Consider the following 19,182-nt stretch of genomic DNA (forward strand, 5'->3'; position numbering starts at 1 on the left):
GGGGGAGGGAATGTTGTGTTATGTCATTCTATTTTACTTTCTTTTTTTCTTTCTCCAATTCCAAGAGCTAGCATTCACCTGTGTCCATGAAGACATTTCCATGCCTTCATTATAAATTACAGTCATTCCTATGTCTTGACATTACCGTCAATCACTGTTTGCCGTCTTTTCAGGAGAAGTAGCTTGTAGGTAAGAACTCTTGGCCACTTATATTATGTACAATCATATACAGAGTTAAAGTCAGAGATCTCCAGCACCACCGAAATATTTAGCCATGGTTTGCAATGCCTGCTGGTCTGCAAAAGAAACTTTATTTCAGGTTGTTAATAACCATGCTGTCATGCTTATCAGAATAATTGATCATTTTCTTCCTCTTTCCAAATGTGGAGAAGCTGTTTTTAGCCTCCTGCTCCAGAAATACAGAGCTGTCCTTATTGGTAGATGTTGTTGGGGTTCCTGGAATATATACATTGTGTTGATAATCCAGAGGAGAAATATGTTGCAAATACAGGGGTGCATATGGAGGGGTCCGGATGCTGTTAGAGGGACCAGATGTCTTCTTATGTTCTGTGAAAAAGAAAATTTTTTTTAATGATAGAGGGAAGCCCCTGGATAAAACACAGCACATCAAACACTGCCCATTTTGCAGAAGATGCTGGGCAAATGCTTCATTTTCTAAATTATATTTCAATTTGAAGTAAGATATCCAAAACCAAGAAAATGCATCTGTACATGGCAGAATAATGATATTTCTCACTTATTCACTAACTTTGAAGTTACAATGATGTAAAAAAAACCCTTTGTGGTCAATCCTTGCATTTATGACCATCTCAGTGTCCCATGGTCACGTAATATCCATCAGAGATGGATTCCTACCAGTTCGCACCTATTTGATAGAACCGGTTCGTCAAATCTACCGAACCGGTTAGAAGAGGTTCCATCAATGGACCCGGAAAGCAGGCCACACCTACAGAAGACGTTCCAAAACATTTTGAAACCCACCACTGATAGCCATTCACACGCTTTGCAACCAGTTTGCGACAAGAAACATTAATAGAGACTATGGAAGTAAAATTCTAAATTGTAAACATGTGATGTCTCAGTTCATGACTATAGTACTCTATTTAACAACCAAATGAGAAAGACTGTAAGGTCATAAACCCATTGCAGTCATATGATTTTCTGCTTAGAAACTATAGCACTTAGTAACCAATTTGCCAGTCACAGTTATGGTCACTAAACGAGGAAACTATCTGTATACAGGTAGTCCTCAAAATACGGCCATAATGGAGCCTGCCCATTGCAGTCGCATGTTACAGCAATCATTAGGTGAAATGTGTTCAGGAGGCACCCCAAAATGGAGTAGTTTGTCTGTTGACTGCCATTTTGTCTCCACCCACAAATGGCAGCCACTTTTGGGTTGCCGCCACATAGCCCCAAGACAAACTGCTTCATTTTGCTGCCTTGCCAAGATCTGCACAACACTACAAAAGCTTTCTGCAGCACTGTTCAGACCCTGTGTAGCAAAATGAAGCAATTTCTCTGGGGGCCACAATTTTGTCCCATCTACAAAGGAGTGGGACAAAATGGCAACTGCATTTGGATTGCTGCTACTTGGCCTGGGGATACATGGGCAGCACTCATTCTACAACACGAGGTCTGGAGAGCTTCAGAAGAGCATGTGAGGAAGAGGCCCAAACACTGTGGGATGGGGGAGAGAGAAGTAGGAGAGCACTTCAGTGACCCTGTGGTGAGTCATAAGAGCAAATGACCAAACACCCACAGCAGCCATCATAACTTTGAAATGGGGTCATATATAGCTTGGGGGGGGGGGTCTGTCATAATTTCAAACAATTGCTAAATGGAGTGTCGTATCTTAAGCATTACCTGTATGTGTAAAATTATATTTTCCAATACATATATGGGTAAACACATAGAGGAGACCTCCCAATCCACTCCATGGGCAAAACCCAATACTCCAGCAATATATCATTTTTTTAGAATGGTTTATCCTAAGAAGTTCAACATATCAGTAAGTGGTTCAGGAAAATGGGAGCTTCAATTTTACTGGCAGGAAGATTACCATATATTTATTTACTTACTTACTTCGGTCATTGATTTGTCTGTCTTTCTCCTATAACGTTATGTAACATAGAAAAAATGGTGCTCAACCACTGCCATGAAGCAAGATCTCCTTTTAGCATTATTCTAAATCAGGATATATCTAAAAGACTCCTGAATTTTGAAATTACAAAACTATCTGCACTATATCACTTACAGAACCTGCAGCAGGTCTCTAGAAGGACATGGCAGTTTTTTACAACAGGAGGAAGAAAAGTTAATTATTTCTTCCTTACCCAAAGATACATTTTGATGGTGTCTTAGCCAGGACAGTGCCTCTAAGACTGAACTACAAATTTTGGGCATAATAGATATCTCAATCAGTCATTTGTCTTTTGGCTATAAAAGCCAGTTAGTGAATAATTTTATGGCATTCCTCAAATTCATAACAATCCCTTGTGTTAGCAAGTTTCAGTAAGATGTATTTTTGGCTTTTTGTCCATAAACAGCGTATTCCATTTTTCAATCAGCACCTGAGATATTCTGTTCTATTATCTTGCAATTCATGCGAAAGGTATGATCAGATCAATGAGAATTTGATTGCAAAGATCATTCAAAAATAAGAAGAGACCTGTCAGTCACTGAACACCCAAGCAAATACCAGAAGCTTTCTTTCTTTTCTTTCTTTTTAAAATTTTATTAGTAATGCTTATTAATGATAAATAAGAAGGGGAAGGAGCAAAACACAAAGATAATAGTAATGGAAATATATATATGTGTGTGTGTGTGTGTGTGTGTGTGTGTGTGTTTATTTGTGCTGATAAATAAATATACATACACATACATACATACACATACACATGTATACATACAAATATATACATACATACACATACACACACACACACACACACATAGAGAGAGAGTCAAAAAGAAATAAAAAGTGCTTTAAGAAAAAAGTGAAAGAAAAAGTGAAAGAAAAAGTGAAAGGTTTGCAGAGATTTCGAAGTGGGGAAAGCAGTTAAGGCAAATTGCCCTGCTTGGGGTGATTAAAAATGTTTCCTACAAATGCCTCAATTTGCCTCAGATTTGGGATTCCTCTAAAGTTGAAAGCCAGATCTGGAATGAATGAAATATGAATATGGACACAGACATGAAGAGGGAGGGAGGGAGGGAGGGAGGGAGGGAGGGAGACAGAGACAGAGAGAGACAGAGAGAGAGAGACAGAAAGACAGAGACAGAAAAACACACAATTGGTACTCCCTGTGTGACCTTGAGTGGGAAACTACCAGGAAACATATTAGGGCTAGAAACTAGATTGAGAGTTTGAAAAAAAAAGCTGTTGCAAAGTATTATTAAAAATGAAATTAGGACACACACACATCTTGAATAATTCCTAAAGTTTGTAAAATATTATTAAAATGAAAGTATATAAGTTAAAAGGAAGTTTAAAAGTTTCTATTGGGGTATTGCTTTTGGTTTCTCTGAAATAGAAAAAAATGAAATTTAGAATTTAGTTTGAAGATTTAATAATTGTGCAGTTCTAGAACTAGCTGGTACCAACTGTAAGTAATGTAAAAAGTTGAGGTTGCAACCGTATTAGTATTTTACTGTGCTTTTTCTTTTTCTCTTTAAATCCTGCATTCCTCACCTTTTTTTCCTAATCTTTATTTTCATTATATTTGATCATAATAAACATCAATAAAACACATTTTTTTTAAAAAGAAAAAATAACATCCCAGAAGAAATCATGGCAAAACCGTTTGTGCTGTTGTCAAGGAAACTACATAGACTTGTTACCTGAAACTCAGCTCAACTAGAAGGAAACATTATTCCGTACCAGCTATAGATTTGTTTGCTTGCTTATCACCGTCAGTTTTATTCTTACTCTCACAACCCTGGTAGACAGGTTTGGCTGAGAAATAATAGTCAAACACCCCCCCCCAAAAAAAAAAAAACCAAAATGCCAAAGTAAGACAGAAAGGGAACATCTGAGGGAGGTTTTCATTATCTCAAAAATGACAGAAATCGTTAGATTTTAGGGTTCGATAATCCAAGACTCACCAGACATTGGAGTGACCAAAGTACACAATCTGTCATGATCTTTCTGAACTCCTTTCCAAACTTTTCCTACATCCTCTAGGCTCTGTGAACTAGAACGTAAGAAATAAAAAAGAGACATAAGATAAGCACTCACAAAATCTTTAGCAACTATTATCCTAAAGGTAATAAGGCAACCCTCCCTTCCCTTATAATACCTCTTCAGTATTGGTTGTTTTGATGGCAGCCAGTCTGCATTGGCCTGTTTTACCTACAGATTTAAAAACAAAGGTTTTGAATTAAATACACATCGTCAGGACAGCTTCACCACATGTATTTGTTCTGGTAACCTTTTTGTGCTTTGAAAGCAATTGTTCTTATAACAACTAATGATGGCCTACAGCAGGACAACAAAGAAGCAATATTAAGAGACAAAAAGAGTCTTTCAAGCTTTCCCATAGGATGCTTTAGCTGATGTGGAATTGTTTGACTGAAACAGGATAAATACAATACTTACCAAAGGCTAGCACCTGCTACAAATCACCCCTCCCTGGTAAGAAATTTCAAATCCTTTCTCAAAGCAGTCAGTACCAAATTGCCTTTGGACAACAACCCCACAAATAATATTGAATTCCCAACTCTGATCAAGTCTAGCCAGCCTGGCCAAGTGCAGCACAAAGTGGCTTAATTCCTTAAAAGTTCCATTAAAAGAGAGATGTTTCATGGCTCATTTTTTTCATTACTCATTGTTTTTATCAGTACAGCATAATAGCTAGGCTGTGGGACTCTAAAACTCACATGGTGGTGGATCATTCACTATCAATGGCCTACAGCAAGACATTCACTTACAATGTTGTTAATTAAATTGGAGGAGCCTCAGTGTATTCCACTTAGAGTCTGAGGACATGTGAATATGAAAGCAACAAAAAAATAAAAATAACAATGTTTATATATACAAAAGAAATGCAATAAGAATTTTGCTTAATTTCTGTTTTATTTTTATTCTGGACAAGGTATAGATTTAGATGGGGACAATAGTTGGTTCAAGCTCAAATTCTTTTATTTCTATACATAATACAAAATCAAGAGTTAGATTTATAATTACATTACATAGAGAACACATCCATAGAGACTATATCTAATTGTTATTACTATCAACATGTTTCTAAATTTTATTAATTCAAGTAGTGTAACTCATCTTTCTTCCAAAATACTAGAGATTCTTCTTGCATTTCCTCCTATGAAATTTGGAATTGGTCTAACTCTAAACAATATTTCAGAAATTGCTTTACAGTACAATTTTTGAATTTTGTTTGTAACATTGAGGATTTGATCAACAGAAGATTAATGGCAATGTTGCAGGACACTGCTTTTGAAGTGCAACTACTTATTCTAAATGGTAGGAGCCATATGGAATCAGATATTAGGAAGTTGAGCTTTCTGAAGAAGCTGCAAGCATAGATTTTGAAGAAGACAGACTAGGAGAGGAAAAGATATTGGAGCTAAGTAATTTTCATGAAATTTTGAATAAACCGGCTGAAGGTACTGGAGAAATCAAATAATGTTTCATTTGTCTGGACCATTGAACAATATTGAACAAGTTAGGTGAAAAACCTCTAGCGAATATGAACATTTTTTCTGTTTTCGCAAACAGCTTGAAGTATTTCAAGCAGTGACGTGCGGTGAGGTTTATGGCTGGTGAGGCAAGTGGGCTAAATGGATGACTCTGCTTAACTGTTTAAAACTGTTTTAAAAAGCCTCTTTAAAAAACGCCCTCTACAGGAGGAGGCGAGAGAACCACGTGCCTCATCTACATAAGGAATTTTTTGGCTTTTAACCCTTGCTTTACTCTGCTAGAGTGATCATAAAGATAGACTAAATGAGGCACGTGGTTCTCCCGCCTCCTCCTGTAGATGGCACTTTTTTAGAGGCTTTTTTAAACAGTTAAGCACTGAGCAGTCATCCACTGTGACTCTGGCAGCAACTACCTCAGCCTTTTTCCTTTAATTTTTTTTTCTTTTCATGATGACAGTGGTGAGGCCCTGCCTCCCCTGACTGCACATCACTAATTTCAAGATACATTCCCCAATTTTTCTTCTAGCTTCTTCCTTGGTGCATTCATCCTTCTTACTCAGCAATTTTCCCTCAAATGTTAGAATTGAAGAAAAACTATTAAGTAGGATGGTGCATGACCTGAGGAAGAAGCTAGAAGGAAAAATTGAGAACTTGTCCTGTAATGTAGGACATGAACTGTCCTTAAACTGTCAGTTATTGTACGTAAAGCAGGCAAGATGTCCCCCTTTTAATTCTATTAGCTGAACAAAAAAGCTGTATAGTTCAGAAATTTCAGATATTTCCTCCCACTGACATGAGGATAATAAAAGTCCTCCATTATTACTACTTGTTCCTCATCTGGCAAGTATTCTACACACTATCTCCTTGGTTCGGCCAATAATAGCAGATACTAAGAATAATTGTTTTGGTCAGCCCTACCCTTATTTTAAATCAGATAATTTCTACAGTATCACCGAATTCATTAAGTTGGCTTTTGAAGCATCTGAGGATAGTTTTGACATAGATTGTGATTTGTCTCCATTCCTACTGTTTCTATTATTTTGAACTCAGTTGTTATTCTTCAGATGCTGTAGTCTGGTCTCAGGAATCAGGCCTCGGTAATACCTATTTCTATTTCTATTTATTAAACTTATAGGCCGCCCAATCCCGAATGACTCCGGGTGGCTTACAGAAAATAAATTTTTAAGAGAAAGGTTAAAAACAAACAGAAGAAAGCAGATTAAAAGAAACACATCATGCACCCAGTCTAATCGGGACTGGACCTCGGTCAAGAGGTTAACAGCCCCAGGCCTGCCGGAATAGCCAGGTTTTGATAGCTTTTTGGAAGGCCATGAGAGTGGGTAGGGTCCGGATCTCTGGGGGTAGTTCATTCCATAGGGCCGGAGCGGCAACAGAGAAGGCCCTCCTCCGAGGCGCCGCCAGCCGACATTGTCTAGCTGATGGCACCTGGAGAAGGCCCACCGTGTGCGATCTTATCAGTCGTAGGGAGGTGTGCGGCAGAAGACGGTCTCATAGATATCCGGGTCCTAGGCCATGTAGGGTTTTAAAGGTAATAACCAGGATCTTGAATCGTGCTCAGAGACCGATAGGGAGCCAGTGCAGCTCGCGGAGGATAGGTGTAGTGTATCGCTCGCGCGGCTGCATTCTGGACTAATTGTAGTCTCCAAACACTTTTCAGGGGCAGCCCCATGTAGAGCGCATTACAGTAATCCAGTCTTGAGGTGACGAGGGTGTGAGTGACTGTTTGCAGTGCCTGCCGGTCCAAATAGGGCCGCAACTGGTGCACCAGGCAAACCTAGGCAAAGGCCCCCCGGTCACAGCCAACATGTGATGTTCTAATGTCAGCTGCGGATCCAGGAGGACCCCCAAGTTGCGGACCCTCTCTGAGGGGAGTAAATTTTCTCCCCCCAGGCTTAGGGATGGACTAGCTGGGCTGTCCTTAGGGGGCAACATCCACAGCCACTCGGTCTTGTCAGGATTGAGTGCGAGTTTGTTCACTCCCATCCAGACCCTAACAGCTTCCAGGCACTGGCACATCACTTCCACCGCTACGCTGAGTTGGCACGGGGCGGACAGATACAACTGTGTGTCGTCCGCGTACTGGTGGTATTTAATCCTGTGCTGGCGAATGATCTCACCCAGTGGCTTCATGTAGATATTAAATAGGAGGGGGGACAAGACTGACCCCTGCAGCACCCCATAATTAAGGGGCCTAGGGGTCGACCTCTGCCCTCCAACCAACACCGACTGCGACCTGTCAGACAGGTAAGAAGAGAACCACCGTAGAACGGTGCCTCCCACTCCCACCTCCTCCAGCCGTCGCAGAAGGATACCATGGTCAATGGTATTGAACGCCGCTGAGAGGTCAAGGAGCACTAGGATAGAGGAATGTCCTCTATCCCTGGCCCGCCATAGATCATCAGTCAGTGCGACCAAAGCGGTTTCGGTGCAGTAACCAGGCCTGAAACCAGACTGAAAAGGGTCTAGATAATCTGCTTCATCCAAGGTCCGTCGGAGTTGAAGGGCCAACTGGAGAAATAAAGTAGCCTTCCTATACTAAGAATTAAGATCATTGTGTTTATTTTCCATACTCTGAGCATTAATATTTAGCAAACATATATCAAGTAGTTAATGAGTCAATATTCTGATTTTCCATTATGCATCCAGTAAAGTCAACTGCAGTTCGCAAAAGCTCTTGCTACAATAAACGTGTTAGTTTTTGACAGTATCATAAGTGTGTGTGGTTGGGGGGGGGGTATTGCCAGAAAGGAATAGCACTGCTATATGAGCTGCATATACTGCATGTAAAAATGCATCTTCCTGCATTCTGTTTTTTTCTCCTCTTCTTTCTAACCTATTGCATTTCTTTCAGGAATGAAAAAAGTACAATACTGCAACTGGAAAGCTTTTCAAAGAGGTATAATTGTTACTTTTAAACTTTCTGAATCTGCGCATGCTGGCTCTTTTATCGGAAGGCGAGAACTATCTTCACTGAAAAGTGCTGTCTCTAAGCTGATACTGATACGGAACTTGTGGGCGTGATTCATTCGCTTACTATACTATATCCAGTTCCCTTCAGACACTGAGTAAGCTGAATAGGCATGAAGAAAGCGGCCCCGGAAAAGCTAGGGCTGCGCAGCTTATTAGAAGACAAAACCGAACTGCTGTTTTGACAGACGCCCCATCCGTATGCAATAATACGGATTTCAAATAATCGTACAGTATATAATTTGCGAGCGAATAATATCCTGATCAACAAAAGGGGGCGCTGTTTCCAAAGAAGGATCCGCGTGTTTCGCGGAGATGGTTGAAATCTAGGGGCGTCACTCAGACTCGCTGAAACAGGCACCGCTCGAAATCATTGCCCCAGTTTTACGCTTTCGCCTTAATTGTCCTCGTTATCGCGGGGAGCGGGAAGGGGGTGCGGAGCTCGCTCGTTCGCTCGGCGCCCGACAGAGGGCCAGCATGTCGAGGGAGAGGCCTTTGCCAAGAGGCGCTAAAGCTCTTCCTTTACAGGGATTTGGGGGGCGCGGTTCTTGCAAAGGCTACTTTCATCGCCTGAAAGGAGACTAAAGGGGTCCCTTTCTCTCGCGGAAGGGCAGCATCTTCGCCTTCTTTCGGCAGAGAGGATGGAGCCGCCTGGGATCAGTTCCCCAACCGGCTGCTCTTGCTCTGGTTTCCAGAGATACCTGACTGGAGGCAGGCAGGCAGGCAGGAAAAGTGTGTGCCATGGAAACAAGGAGCGCTCTCCAGAGGCCCACAGGAAGCATGCAATAAAGCTTGGGGAGGGTTCTGAAGGGAAATGGGTCGGAGGAAAAAATGAACATGAGATGGATGATAAGTGTTTCTTCTGCTCTGTTTCAAATGTTAAACGACCGACTCTTAAGTGAACAAGGCAGGCAGGGAATATAGGCAGAAATTGCGGAGTGAAATCTCTCTAGCTCTAATGAGGAAGTAAAAAAGGTATATAGCTGGGAATGGAGCAAGAGCACTGGTTCCAGCACAACTCCACAATCCTCTGGGTGTAATTTTTACTGATAATTAATTATATTAGGAGCCAGGTTGATCTGATGAATAAGATCACAAGGCTAGGAAAGTGGAAACAGGACTTCTAGCCTTTCCTTAAGCATGAAAGCCCACTAAGTCACTTTGGGTTATTTGAGGAGAAGAGCTGGGCTACTCTATGGTGGCAATGACCCTGGAGTCCTTTCATGAACTCACGAAGGTTGATGTCTTTTATTTGTTCAAAATAGTGCTACCAATATCCTGATTTTGGACCAGTCACTTTCTCAGCCCAGGCAAGGACAAACCACTTTTGAAAATATTGCCAAGAAAACTGCACGCACCTGTCCACATCAGTGACTAGGACTCAAGACTGACTTGAAGGCAGTTGGGAAAATATCAAATGCATTATTATGTACTTGAAATGTCAAACTATATTAGCAGCAAAGATTTTAAGAATAAGTGGCTTTTAAATTTTTCTTGAAATTCTTAGGAAGGAGGAATTCCCAACTTGCTTTTCTCAAAGATGCCTTGTGAAAAAATCAGGAAAAAACAACAATGTGAAAATATTAAATATACTTAATGTTCTAGATATAAATAAACAACAACAATAACAACAACCCCATCTGGAAAACAAGGGCCTATGGGTTTCATCCAGCCATTAGTGTTCCCAAAGACCCATTTTTTTCTCCATTCAGCTGATCAGTCATCTGCTATAAAATGGAAAGCAGAACTGTTATCTCTGATTTAACCTGGCCAAAATGCTGAGAATGAGTCAAGGTTAATACCTTCTCTCAGAGCGATCAAGTTAAATCACATCTTTCCAGGAATTTCTTTCCAGTGATTGTGAGAGGCCAGGCTTTACTGTTCATTCCCCAGTACGCTCTTTGAATCAAAGAGGAAGATCTGTGTCTTTATGCAAATGCAATCTCTGTATCTCTCAGAGTATATGCAGCCCATGCGCAGCCATAGCCCAACAACTATCAGAGTTCATAGCCCATGGAACTGAAAAGAGAAAAAGGCTCTGGCACACATTTTAAAAGGTTTTTAGAAGGAAGCATATTTTTTAAAAGTCTATTTATTAACTTCTAATAAGGAAGGAAGGAAGAAAAATATTTGATATACAAGCCGAGAAGAATTTAGATATAGTTTAACTAATACATTTTGAGTGAGGCAGTATTTTTTCCAAGTTGTGATTGAAAATTAAGGTGATTATTACAAATAGCTGAATATTATTTGATATTTATATCTAATTTGCCATCACAGAAAATAGTTAAAAGATTTGCATACTGGTTACAAAGAATATTGTATCACTGAAGGCATTAGATTTTGAATGTTTGCTTACTTTTCCCTCAGAGATAATGGGTAATGTTTACTCCACTATCCAATCACATTTATTGGGCAACAAAAAATAAAATAAAATAATAATCTAAGTATCTTATCAGAGTGTCTGAAAAATCAGCATGGGTAGATAATCTCAATAATTTTCTGACTTGGTCATGCCAGCTCAACTCATTCATTCTCCCCTCAGCCCATAATGCCTGTCCTTGTATGGTAGTTTCAGAGTTCGCTTTATAATTCTTTACCAGTCCTTCAACTGACTGAAACTCCTTTTCCAGTCCTGTACCTATCTTATTACAAAAAACCTTTACAGTATTCCAGACCATTTCTGGATCAGGCTGGGGGACCATTCCATTCTTTTCCGAAGCCCATCCTTCTACTGGGAAAGGATCTGTGGGAACACTGTCACTTCTGCCTTTCTATCACAAGATCCACCAATTAACCTTTTACAAAATATAGAAGACATACATAATTCATTTTACATTCTACTTCCATTCCAAATGTTTTCCATGCTTTATTTTGCAGCTCTTGTTCAGGTTCAGTTTGCACTGATTTTCATTCATCCCACCCCCCCTGTGGACTTTCAGAGAGCTCCCTTATTCCCTGTGGCTCAGAAGATCCCAGCAGTAAAGCAAAGGGCAATTTAAGGCTATCAAATTCTTCCTGTATAAATGAAAGGGTAAAGGGGAGTCCACGTCAGTCATGTCAAGGTGGATTTCTAAGAGCTAACAAGGAAGTGTACCATTCTTCCAAAGTGACAAGAACAGAGGAAAACATGAGAAAAAGCTGGAGGTTGTTTTCATTCAAAATTTCATTGTGTACAAAGATTCACCTTCCTTCCTAAGACAGCCTTAAACTCAAGAGGAATAATTGCCTCCAAGCCTCAATGCCCTAGATATACAACTTCAGGGTTTCATTTTTCATTTCTACCTTCCCCCTCAGGAATGCAGAGCCCCCCCCCCCTTCTTTCACTGGCCAGGGGAGCTTGAGTGGCCTTGCTGCTCTTTCCTCTATCAGCCTGAGACAAGAGGGGTGGAAATCAGCTCAAGACATCAAGTCACTAGGGGGAGTTTTGAGCTGACAAGAACATTACCATATTAGACAAGGATATCCAACAAGGAAAATGAACATGGACAAAGAAACCCTGTCTAGAGAATGGTGAGGGCATTTTTCAAAGAGCTGCAAAACCGTATGTGTTTTATGCAGGTGCTGCTTTGCACCTTCAGTCATCCTGCTTTATTATCAAAGGAAGTGCTTTACTGAAAAATAGACTTAGCAAATGATGATGATTTTTCCTCCTCAACCCCAGCAACCTAGACCCCCTTTTCATCTTATTCAGCTTTTGTACGGGCAGGAGTTGGTTGCTCTCACAAAGCATCCTCTCTCTTTTTGGCACAAAGCAGTGCAGCATTAATCTCACCTGAGGCCAGAAACAGGATAGAGATGGGAACCCAACAATGGATGGGATATACAGAGAAAGCACCAGGCAAGGCTGGGCTGCCTAAGTGGAAAAAGCAGGTGCCTATCCTCTGGAAATGAGGAGGGGCACATGGAAGGACTCCAGGGTCTGGGAAAGTCTCCTGAGCTCAACAGTGGTCCTTGGCTTGTCCAGAGAGCCTTGCTGAGGGGACTCGGTTCTGACCAGATCCTTCAGTTAGCAGCGAAGGAAAGGTCCTGCCCCGTCCTTCTTAACTCTGCGGTTGACATGCAGGATCCCACTGCAAATGCAAGCCGGGCAATTGACTCTCGGTAAAAGTGACGGAGCCTGAGGCTTTATCTCAACCGACTCCGCTGCGCTTCCTTCTCCCACCCAGTCGAAGGGAACGAAGTGCCCCACTACTGCCTCCTCCCACAGACACCCGGGTATCGATCTTAGGAACCGCCGAGTCCCATTGCGCCCGACTGAAAGAGAGCCAACGAACGGCGACCTGGGAAGGGAAACACCCCAGTTGCGGAGCGAGATTGCCTAAATCCCGGGGCCTCCTGAGGTCGACCAAAGCGGCGCTCCTGGGACCTTTCCCAACTCCTCTCCCACATCTCATCTATCTAAAAGGAACCCAAGTTTGGCCAAACAATTATGTAATGAGCCAGAGTTTTGGCTGAGCCCGGTGGCTCTTTCGGGGAAAAGGGTGGGCCGAAATCTTTCAAAAAGTTGGGCGAGACTGAAAACATCCCACCCCCCTCTCGAAAGTTGCTTTACTGTATTCCAGATTCCGGGCACTGTCTGCCTTTCTAGCAGGCTACCTCCCTGAGGGGGCTCCCCCACCCCTCGGGGCGCCCCAAAAGCTACCTGGTCGGCGAGCTGCCGAGAGTTATTGGCCCCTCGGGTTTTCGGGGCGGAAGCCGGCGGCAAGTTCTGAGGGCCCGCTTCGTTGTTCCTCGGAGGGGCGGGACTGCAAGCCTTCAGGAACATGAAGTCGCTCTTGGCCGATTCGGGGCTCAGGCAGACTTTATAGCAATAGGCAGGAGGGCCTGCGCTGGCTCCGACGTCCCCGCAGTCGCCCGAGGAGACCGGGGCGTTGACGCTGCCGGAGTTCTTGAAGCGGTCTGAGGCGGGGGCCGAGCGCTCACACGAGCTGCAACCGCCGCCGCAGCAGCAGAAGGCAGAGGAGCCGCCGCCCTCCCCGCCACAAGACAGCTGCGAGCAGGCATAGTGGGGGAAGGTCAGCCGCTCCTTGGGGCACTTGACCACCGTGAGGATAACGATGGCCACCAGGAAAGTGAAGGAGACGGAGCCCAGAGAGGCGATTAGATAGAGGGTAAGCCTGGAAGAAGCGGTCTCGCCTCCCGGAGGAAGCTCGCGGAAGTCCGAGAGCACCTCTGGGACGCTGTCCACCACCGAGAGCAACAGGGCCACCGAGGCCGAGAGCGGGGGCTGTCCGTTGTCCCGCACCTGGACGAGAAGACGGTGCTTCGGGGCGTCTTTGGCCAGGAAGGCGCGGACGGTGCGAATTTCGCCCGTGTAGAGGGCCACGCTGAAGAGGCTGGCATCGGTAGCCTGGACTATCCGGTAGGAAAGCCGCGAGTTCTGTCCTGCATCGGCGTCCACTGCGGAGACTTTACCCACCAAGTAGCCGGGCTCTGCTGAGCGAGGCACCACCTCCACAGCCACGGAACCATTGCGGGGCATGGGAGCCACGACCAAGGGCGCGTTGTCGTTTTGATCCAGCACGAAGACGTGGACCGTGGCGTTCCCGCTAAGAGGAGGGAACCCGGCGTCCTGAGCCACGACTTGGATCTGGAAGTTGCGAATCTGCTCGTAGTCTAGGGAGCGCAGAGCATACATGTGCCCGCTGTCCGAGTTGATGGAGACATAGGTGGCCACGGGCATGCCCTGGATCTGGCCGTCCGCGATGGAGTAGGACAAGTAAGCGTTCTGTTGGCAGTCTGGGTCCCGCGCACTGACAGAGCAGATCGATGCCCCAGGAGCGTTGTTCTCAGTCACGTAGACGCTGTAAGAGGGTTGCAGGAAGCGGGGCGCGTTGTCGTTGATATCAGACACCTGGACTGTGAGGATCTTCTTGGTAGCCAGCGCTGGAGACCCCAGATCTTGGGCAGTGATACTGACATTATATTCGGGCACAGTCTCACGATCGAGAGGTGCAGTAGTTACTAGTGCATAATAGTTGTGGAAAGACGACTGAAGCTGAAAGGGTATATCAGTCGGGATTTCGCAGCTCACCTTCCCGTTGTCTCCCGAATCTCTATCCAGCACGCTGATTACAGCTATGACAGTACCGGGAGGTGCGTCCTCCAAAACTGGTGTGGAGACCGAAGTGAGGGTCACCTCCGGTGCGTTATCATTGACGTCCAGGAGGTGCACCAATACCCGACAGTGAATGGCAACTGCAGAGGGGCCACGGTCCTTGGCCTGCACGTATAGCTCATGAAGATCAGCTCGCTCATAGTCCAATTGGCCTTTCAGGCGCACCTGCCCAGTGTGGGGCTCCACGCTGAAAAGCTCCCGCACACCTAGTGGAGCGTGCCCGCTGAATGAATATTCAATTTCGCCATTGGTTCCCTCATCCAAGTCAGTAGCATTGAGTTTGATAGCCAGAGTCCCTTTGGGCGCATCCTCTGGCAGGCTTACACTGTAAGTGGACTGATCAAAGACTGGCACATTGTCGTTGGCATCCAACACCATGATCGCAACTCTAGCTGTGCCCGAGCGCTCGGGAATACCACCATCCAAAGCCGTGAGCAGGACCCGGTGGCTACGCTGTTGCTCTCGGTCCAGACTCCTTTCCAGCACCAGCTCTGCAAACTTGCTGCTGTCACTGCGAGTCTGCACCTCCAGCGAGAAATAACCATTGGGGCTGAGTCTGTAAGTACGCAGGGAGTTTGTGCCCACGTCGGGATCCTGTGCACTCTCCAGGGGAAAGCGGGCCCCAGGTAGTGCTGATTCTGTCACTTCCAGCACATATTCTTGCCAAGGGAACCGGGGTGCATTGTCGTTGATGTCTAGCACCTCCACTTCGATGCGATAAAGCTCAAGAGGGCTCTCGATGACCAGTTGCAGGTGCAGGAGGCAGGCCTTGCTGCCCTCGCACACCTCTTCCCGATCTATTTTCTCGTTAACAAAGAGGATCCCATTTTCCAGATTCACCTCCAGGTGTTGCTTACTCCCCGCCCGGGTTGCAATACGAAACCGCCTCGCTGATAATTCCGATACGTCCAGACCTAAGTCTTCCGCGATGTTAGCCACAAAGGCTCCGTGGTCCAGTTCTTCGAGTACCGAATAGCGTAGCTGGCCAGCTGCTGGAGCCGGAGCCAAAGCCAAGCAAGAACTTAGCAGGAGCAACACCTCGAGTCTTCCCCAACTCGGAGCGCAGCTCGACAAGCTCTGGGAGAGCCTTAGTTTCCCCTTACAATATTCCCAGTCCCAGCGGGAAGTCCCGCTGCCTCGATCGAGAAGAGACATCAGCGGGCTCAGAAGGGACGCGACAGAGCAATGGCTCTGGCTCTGGCTCCGCCTCAGCTGCAGCCTCCGCTCCTTCCCTTGTGCGTCTTCATCATCGATTGACTTACACTTCCAACTACTTTCGGTTGGCAGAGCGAGCCAGCAAAGGAGGACCCGCTTGCCATTTCAGCACCGTATTGGTGGACAGCGCCGTCGAGCCAGAGCCCCAACTGCTGCGACGACGAGTGGCAGAACGATTAACCCCTCGGTGGGCAGAGGAAGATGTGGCGAAGAAGTAAGGAGAGCAAGACTGAGGGGAGAGCGTGGGGGGGGGGGGAGATGTTCATGCAACAGGCTTAACCCAGTTTTGTAAGGAGAGTGAAGAAGGGGGGAGGGATTGTATTGTACCCATTCAGGAATCGGATTAAACCTGTCGGATTCGCAAGCTGTGTTCATGCAAGATAGTAAGATCCAAAGATCAAAGTAATGTGTGAATGCATCTGATTAAGCATGTGCTGTGAATACATCATAGGGAGACTGTTTTTATTCTTATACCACAAAGACCCAACTTTCCAGTAGAAAACAATAGATATGCAATGGAGGTATTTATTGATGTTGACAAGGAAAAACCAGCTTGAATCCTTTCATAGTTGTTCATGATTCTTATATGGGGTTCACCTGAAAATGGCAAATCTTTTATGCAGAATACTACTATTATATTCATTGGAGCCACAGTGAAGGAAAAATAAGGATTTAAATATGGATTATCAAAATTTCTCACAATTTTTATCTCTGACTTTGCTGAAATTACTGGCAAAGAATAGATATACACAGATTGAATCGTAATAATTATATATCCAAGTAATTGTGGCATTATTCATACCATAAAGCATTAACCTCTCTAATGGTATCTGCATAACTGATTTAATCTAGAAGGGTTGGGACATGGTACACTCTAAGCTCCTTTGTTTAAACAATGCCATTTGTTGGGATCTTGGAAGTCTTTTCTATAGCAGCACCTATCTTCTGAAATGAGATTCCCTGAAGAGCCAGATGACCACTCTACTGGTGTTTTGAAGGAGCTTGAAAAACTGACTCTTCTCTTAGGACTTTGCTAAGGATAAAGTCCCCCTCACAATCGTGTAGGCATTGTTCCTCAGTATTTTTACTTGCAATTTGCCTAAAATCTTTGGAAGTCATGCAACAAACAAATTAAATAAATAGAAAGGCCTGGGGCCTATATGTTCATGGATTCTTATGATTTTACTGGGGCCCATCTGAAAAATATACCAATTATAGATATAATTATTTTTGGCACTATAGTACACAAATGACTATAAGGATTCAAACAATAGATCTTCATGGGTTTCCAGTTGAAAGTACAATCAAATCATAGTTGGAACCTGTTTCCATGATTCAACCATGATTTCCCTTAATCTCTCAATGTCTATCTTCCAACATCATATCCTTGCAAACCATTTCTCTGCATTAGGATGTGAGTTCTGTAATGGAATGGCTCCAGACCTATTTGAAGTATACATTTCAGACCTTTGCTGAGGGATGTTGTTTTAATTCCCAAAGCATTATCATTGGAATTGGTCCCTCATGGATTCCATTTTTCTTCTGGTTTTAGCATCTATGCTGCACAAAATCTTATGGATGTTTGGTTTGAAAAGTCAGCCATGCATGAACACACAAAACTCAGCATCTCTTTCTCATGCTTTGGAACTTTTGCACTATGATAGTAGTCAGAAATAACAAACTGCATTACTGTAATGGTTCATTTGTGTAGATGCATGTGCTATGTCTTTTAATGATGGTTTCAAGTAGATATTAAGTAAAATCTTGAAGATTCACAGCCAGGTTTTGGAACTATAGCAGCATTACCAGTTATCAGATGCATAATAGTCATGTCACATTCTGTGCAGAGAAATGCAATTTGTGATTTGAAGTTGGTTTCAAGGTCTCATTTAAAAACTAAAAGATCCATGAGGATTTGCGCCTCTAGGCCATGCTTATGAACCATGATAGCAGCAATAATCATTCAATTGCAGTGGTTTATTCTTTGCAAGTAGATAGAAATTGTGGCTTGGTGATAGTCTCAGGGGAATTCAAACATCGTTAGGATCTACAAGAGAACCCCTAAGGATATTACTTTTACCCAGACTGAAGACATTAATTTTGCTTGGGGATTGTGGGAATTCATCCCTTTCTATGTTTGCTTCTGTCTCAACACTAGGCTAGATTCGAGAGTTCAATGCATCAAAGGACGAATGCGCCATACCCTGATACTCTTCACGGATTTAACCTTTAACAGATGGTTAAGCTTCTACGGAATTGATTACATTTTACTGTACAACATTTTCCTTGTAATACTGATTATTATTATTATTTTAATTACTGAAGCGAGGATTATATCCCAGACAGATGGATCAAGGGTGATTCCATCAGCACTGAATCATATAGTTCCCCCTCCTCCTCCTTTCATAACACCCATCCTTCTGGAGTCACAAGAATTCCAACTGTGTCTAATCTCAGGGACTCCAGCAGAGCCCCGGGAAAGAAGCTATTCTACAGGTTTTACATTAACCTTTTCACAAAGGGCCAGGAGGCTGAAGTAAATTGACTGCAGTCCATTGCTCAGGACTAGCACAGGGATTTATGGTGATGTGATGTGTGTGTTTGCATGCAATGGTTCTTAGGGTTTGGTACTTTGAATGGTTTCCCTTTGCAGGCAGAGTAAACCGTGTGCCAAAAAGATTCATTTTATTCTGATACCTCACTGACAATTGAATACTCAAAGCATGGTTTAGCCATTGTTTAAGATTTAGTTATTCAAGCCCATTCACAATAACCCCAATCAACTGAAATAATATACACTGTTTAAAGAAGCACGCTCATTTGGAATAAATTCTAACATTACTCCCTCAGGATTCCTGTTCTTGGATATTTTGTTTGGTGGCCTGGCCCCACAGAGAGCTGTTCCATTTCATCTCCCACATTAACATCCTCATCATTCTTTGGATACAATTTTGTCTCCTTCTCCAGTCAACCATATCAGATCCCATTTGCAAAAGGTTGCTGGCTCACTTATCCTCCTAGTCATAATTTAGGTGGATGAAAACAGCCAGGGGTGTCTCCTGGCATTAATCAAAGAATATTATGCACACAGCAGTCTTCTGAACAAAACATTCCAGAATGCAATTTAGGGGTAAAGAAAGAAATAAACTATTGATTTAGGAGATTTTGAAGAAGTGCTGTGG

The 19,182-nt window shown here is 43.5% G+C and overlaps 1 protein-coding gene across 1 annotated transcript; it reads right to left on the reverse strand.

Annotated features, from left to right (window-relative positions):
* Positions 1 to 310: 310 nt before the first annotated feature.
* Positions 311 to 17,069, reverse strand: LOC116510793 (protocadherin-10-like). The gene is made up of 6 exons (XM_032220444.1): positions 17,056 to 17,069; positions 16,160 to 16,229; positions 13,310 to 15,823; positions 4,320 to 4,372; positions 4,126 to 4,214; positions 311 to 567 (listed from the first exon to the last, which is right to left on the reverse strand). Exons 1-6 carry the CDS (start codon positions 17,067 to 17,069, stop codon positions 311 to 313), a joined length of 2,997 nt encoding a protein of 998 aa, XP_032076335.1.
* Between the last annotated feature and the right edge of the window lie 2,113 nt (positions 17,070 to 19,182).

This window comes from Thamnophis elegans, chromosome 6 (assembly GCF_009769535.1).
Source record: "Thamnophis elegans isolate rThaEle1 chromosome 6, rThaEle1.pri, whole genome shotgun sequence".
Lineage (NCBI taxonomy): Eukaryota > Metazoa > Chordata > Lepidosauria > Squamata > Colubridae > Thamnophis > Thamnophis elegans.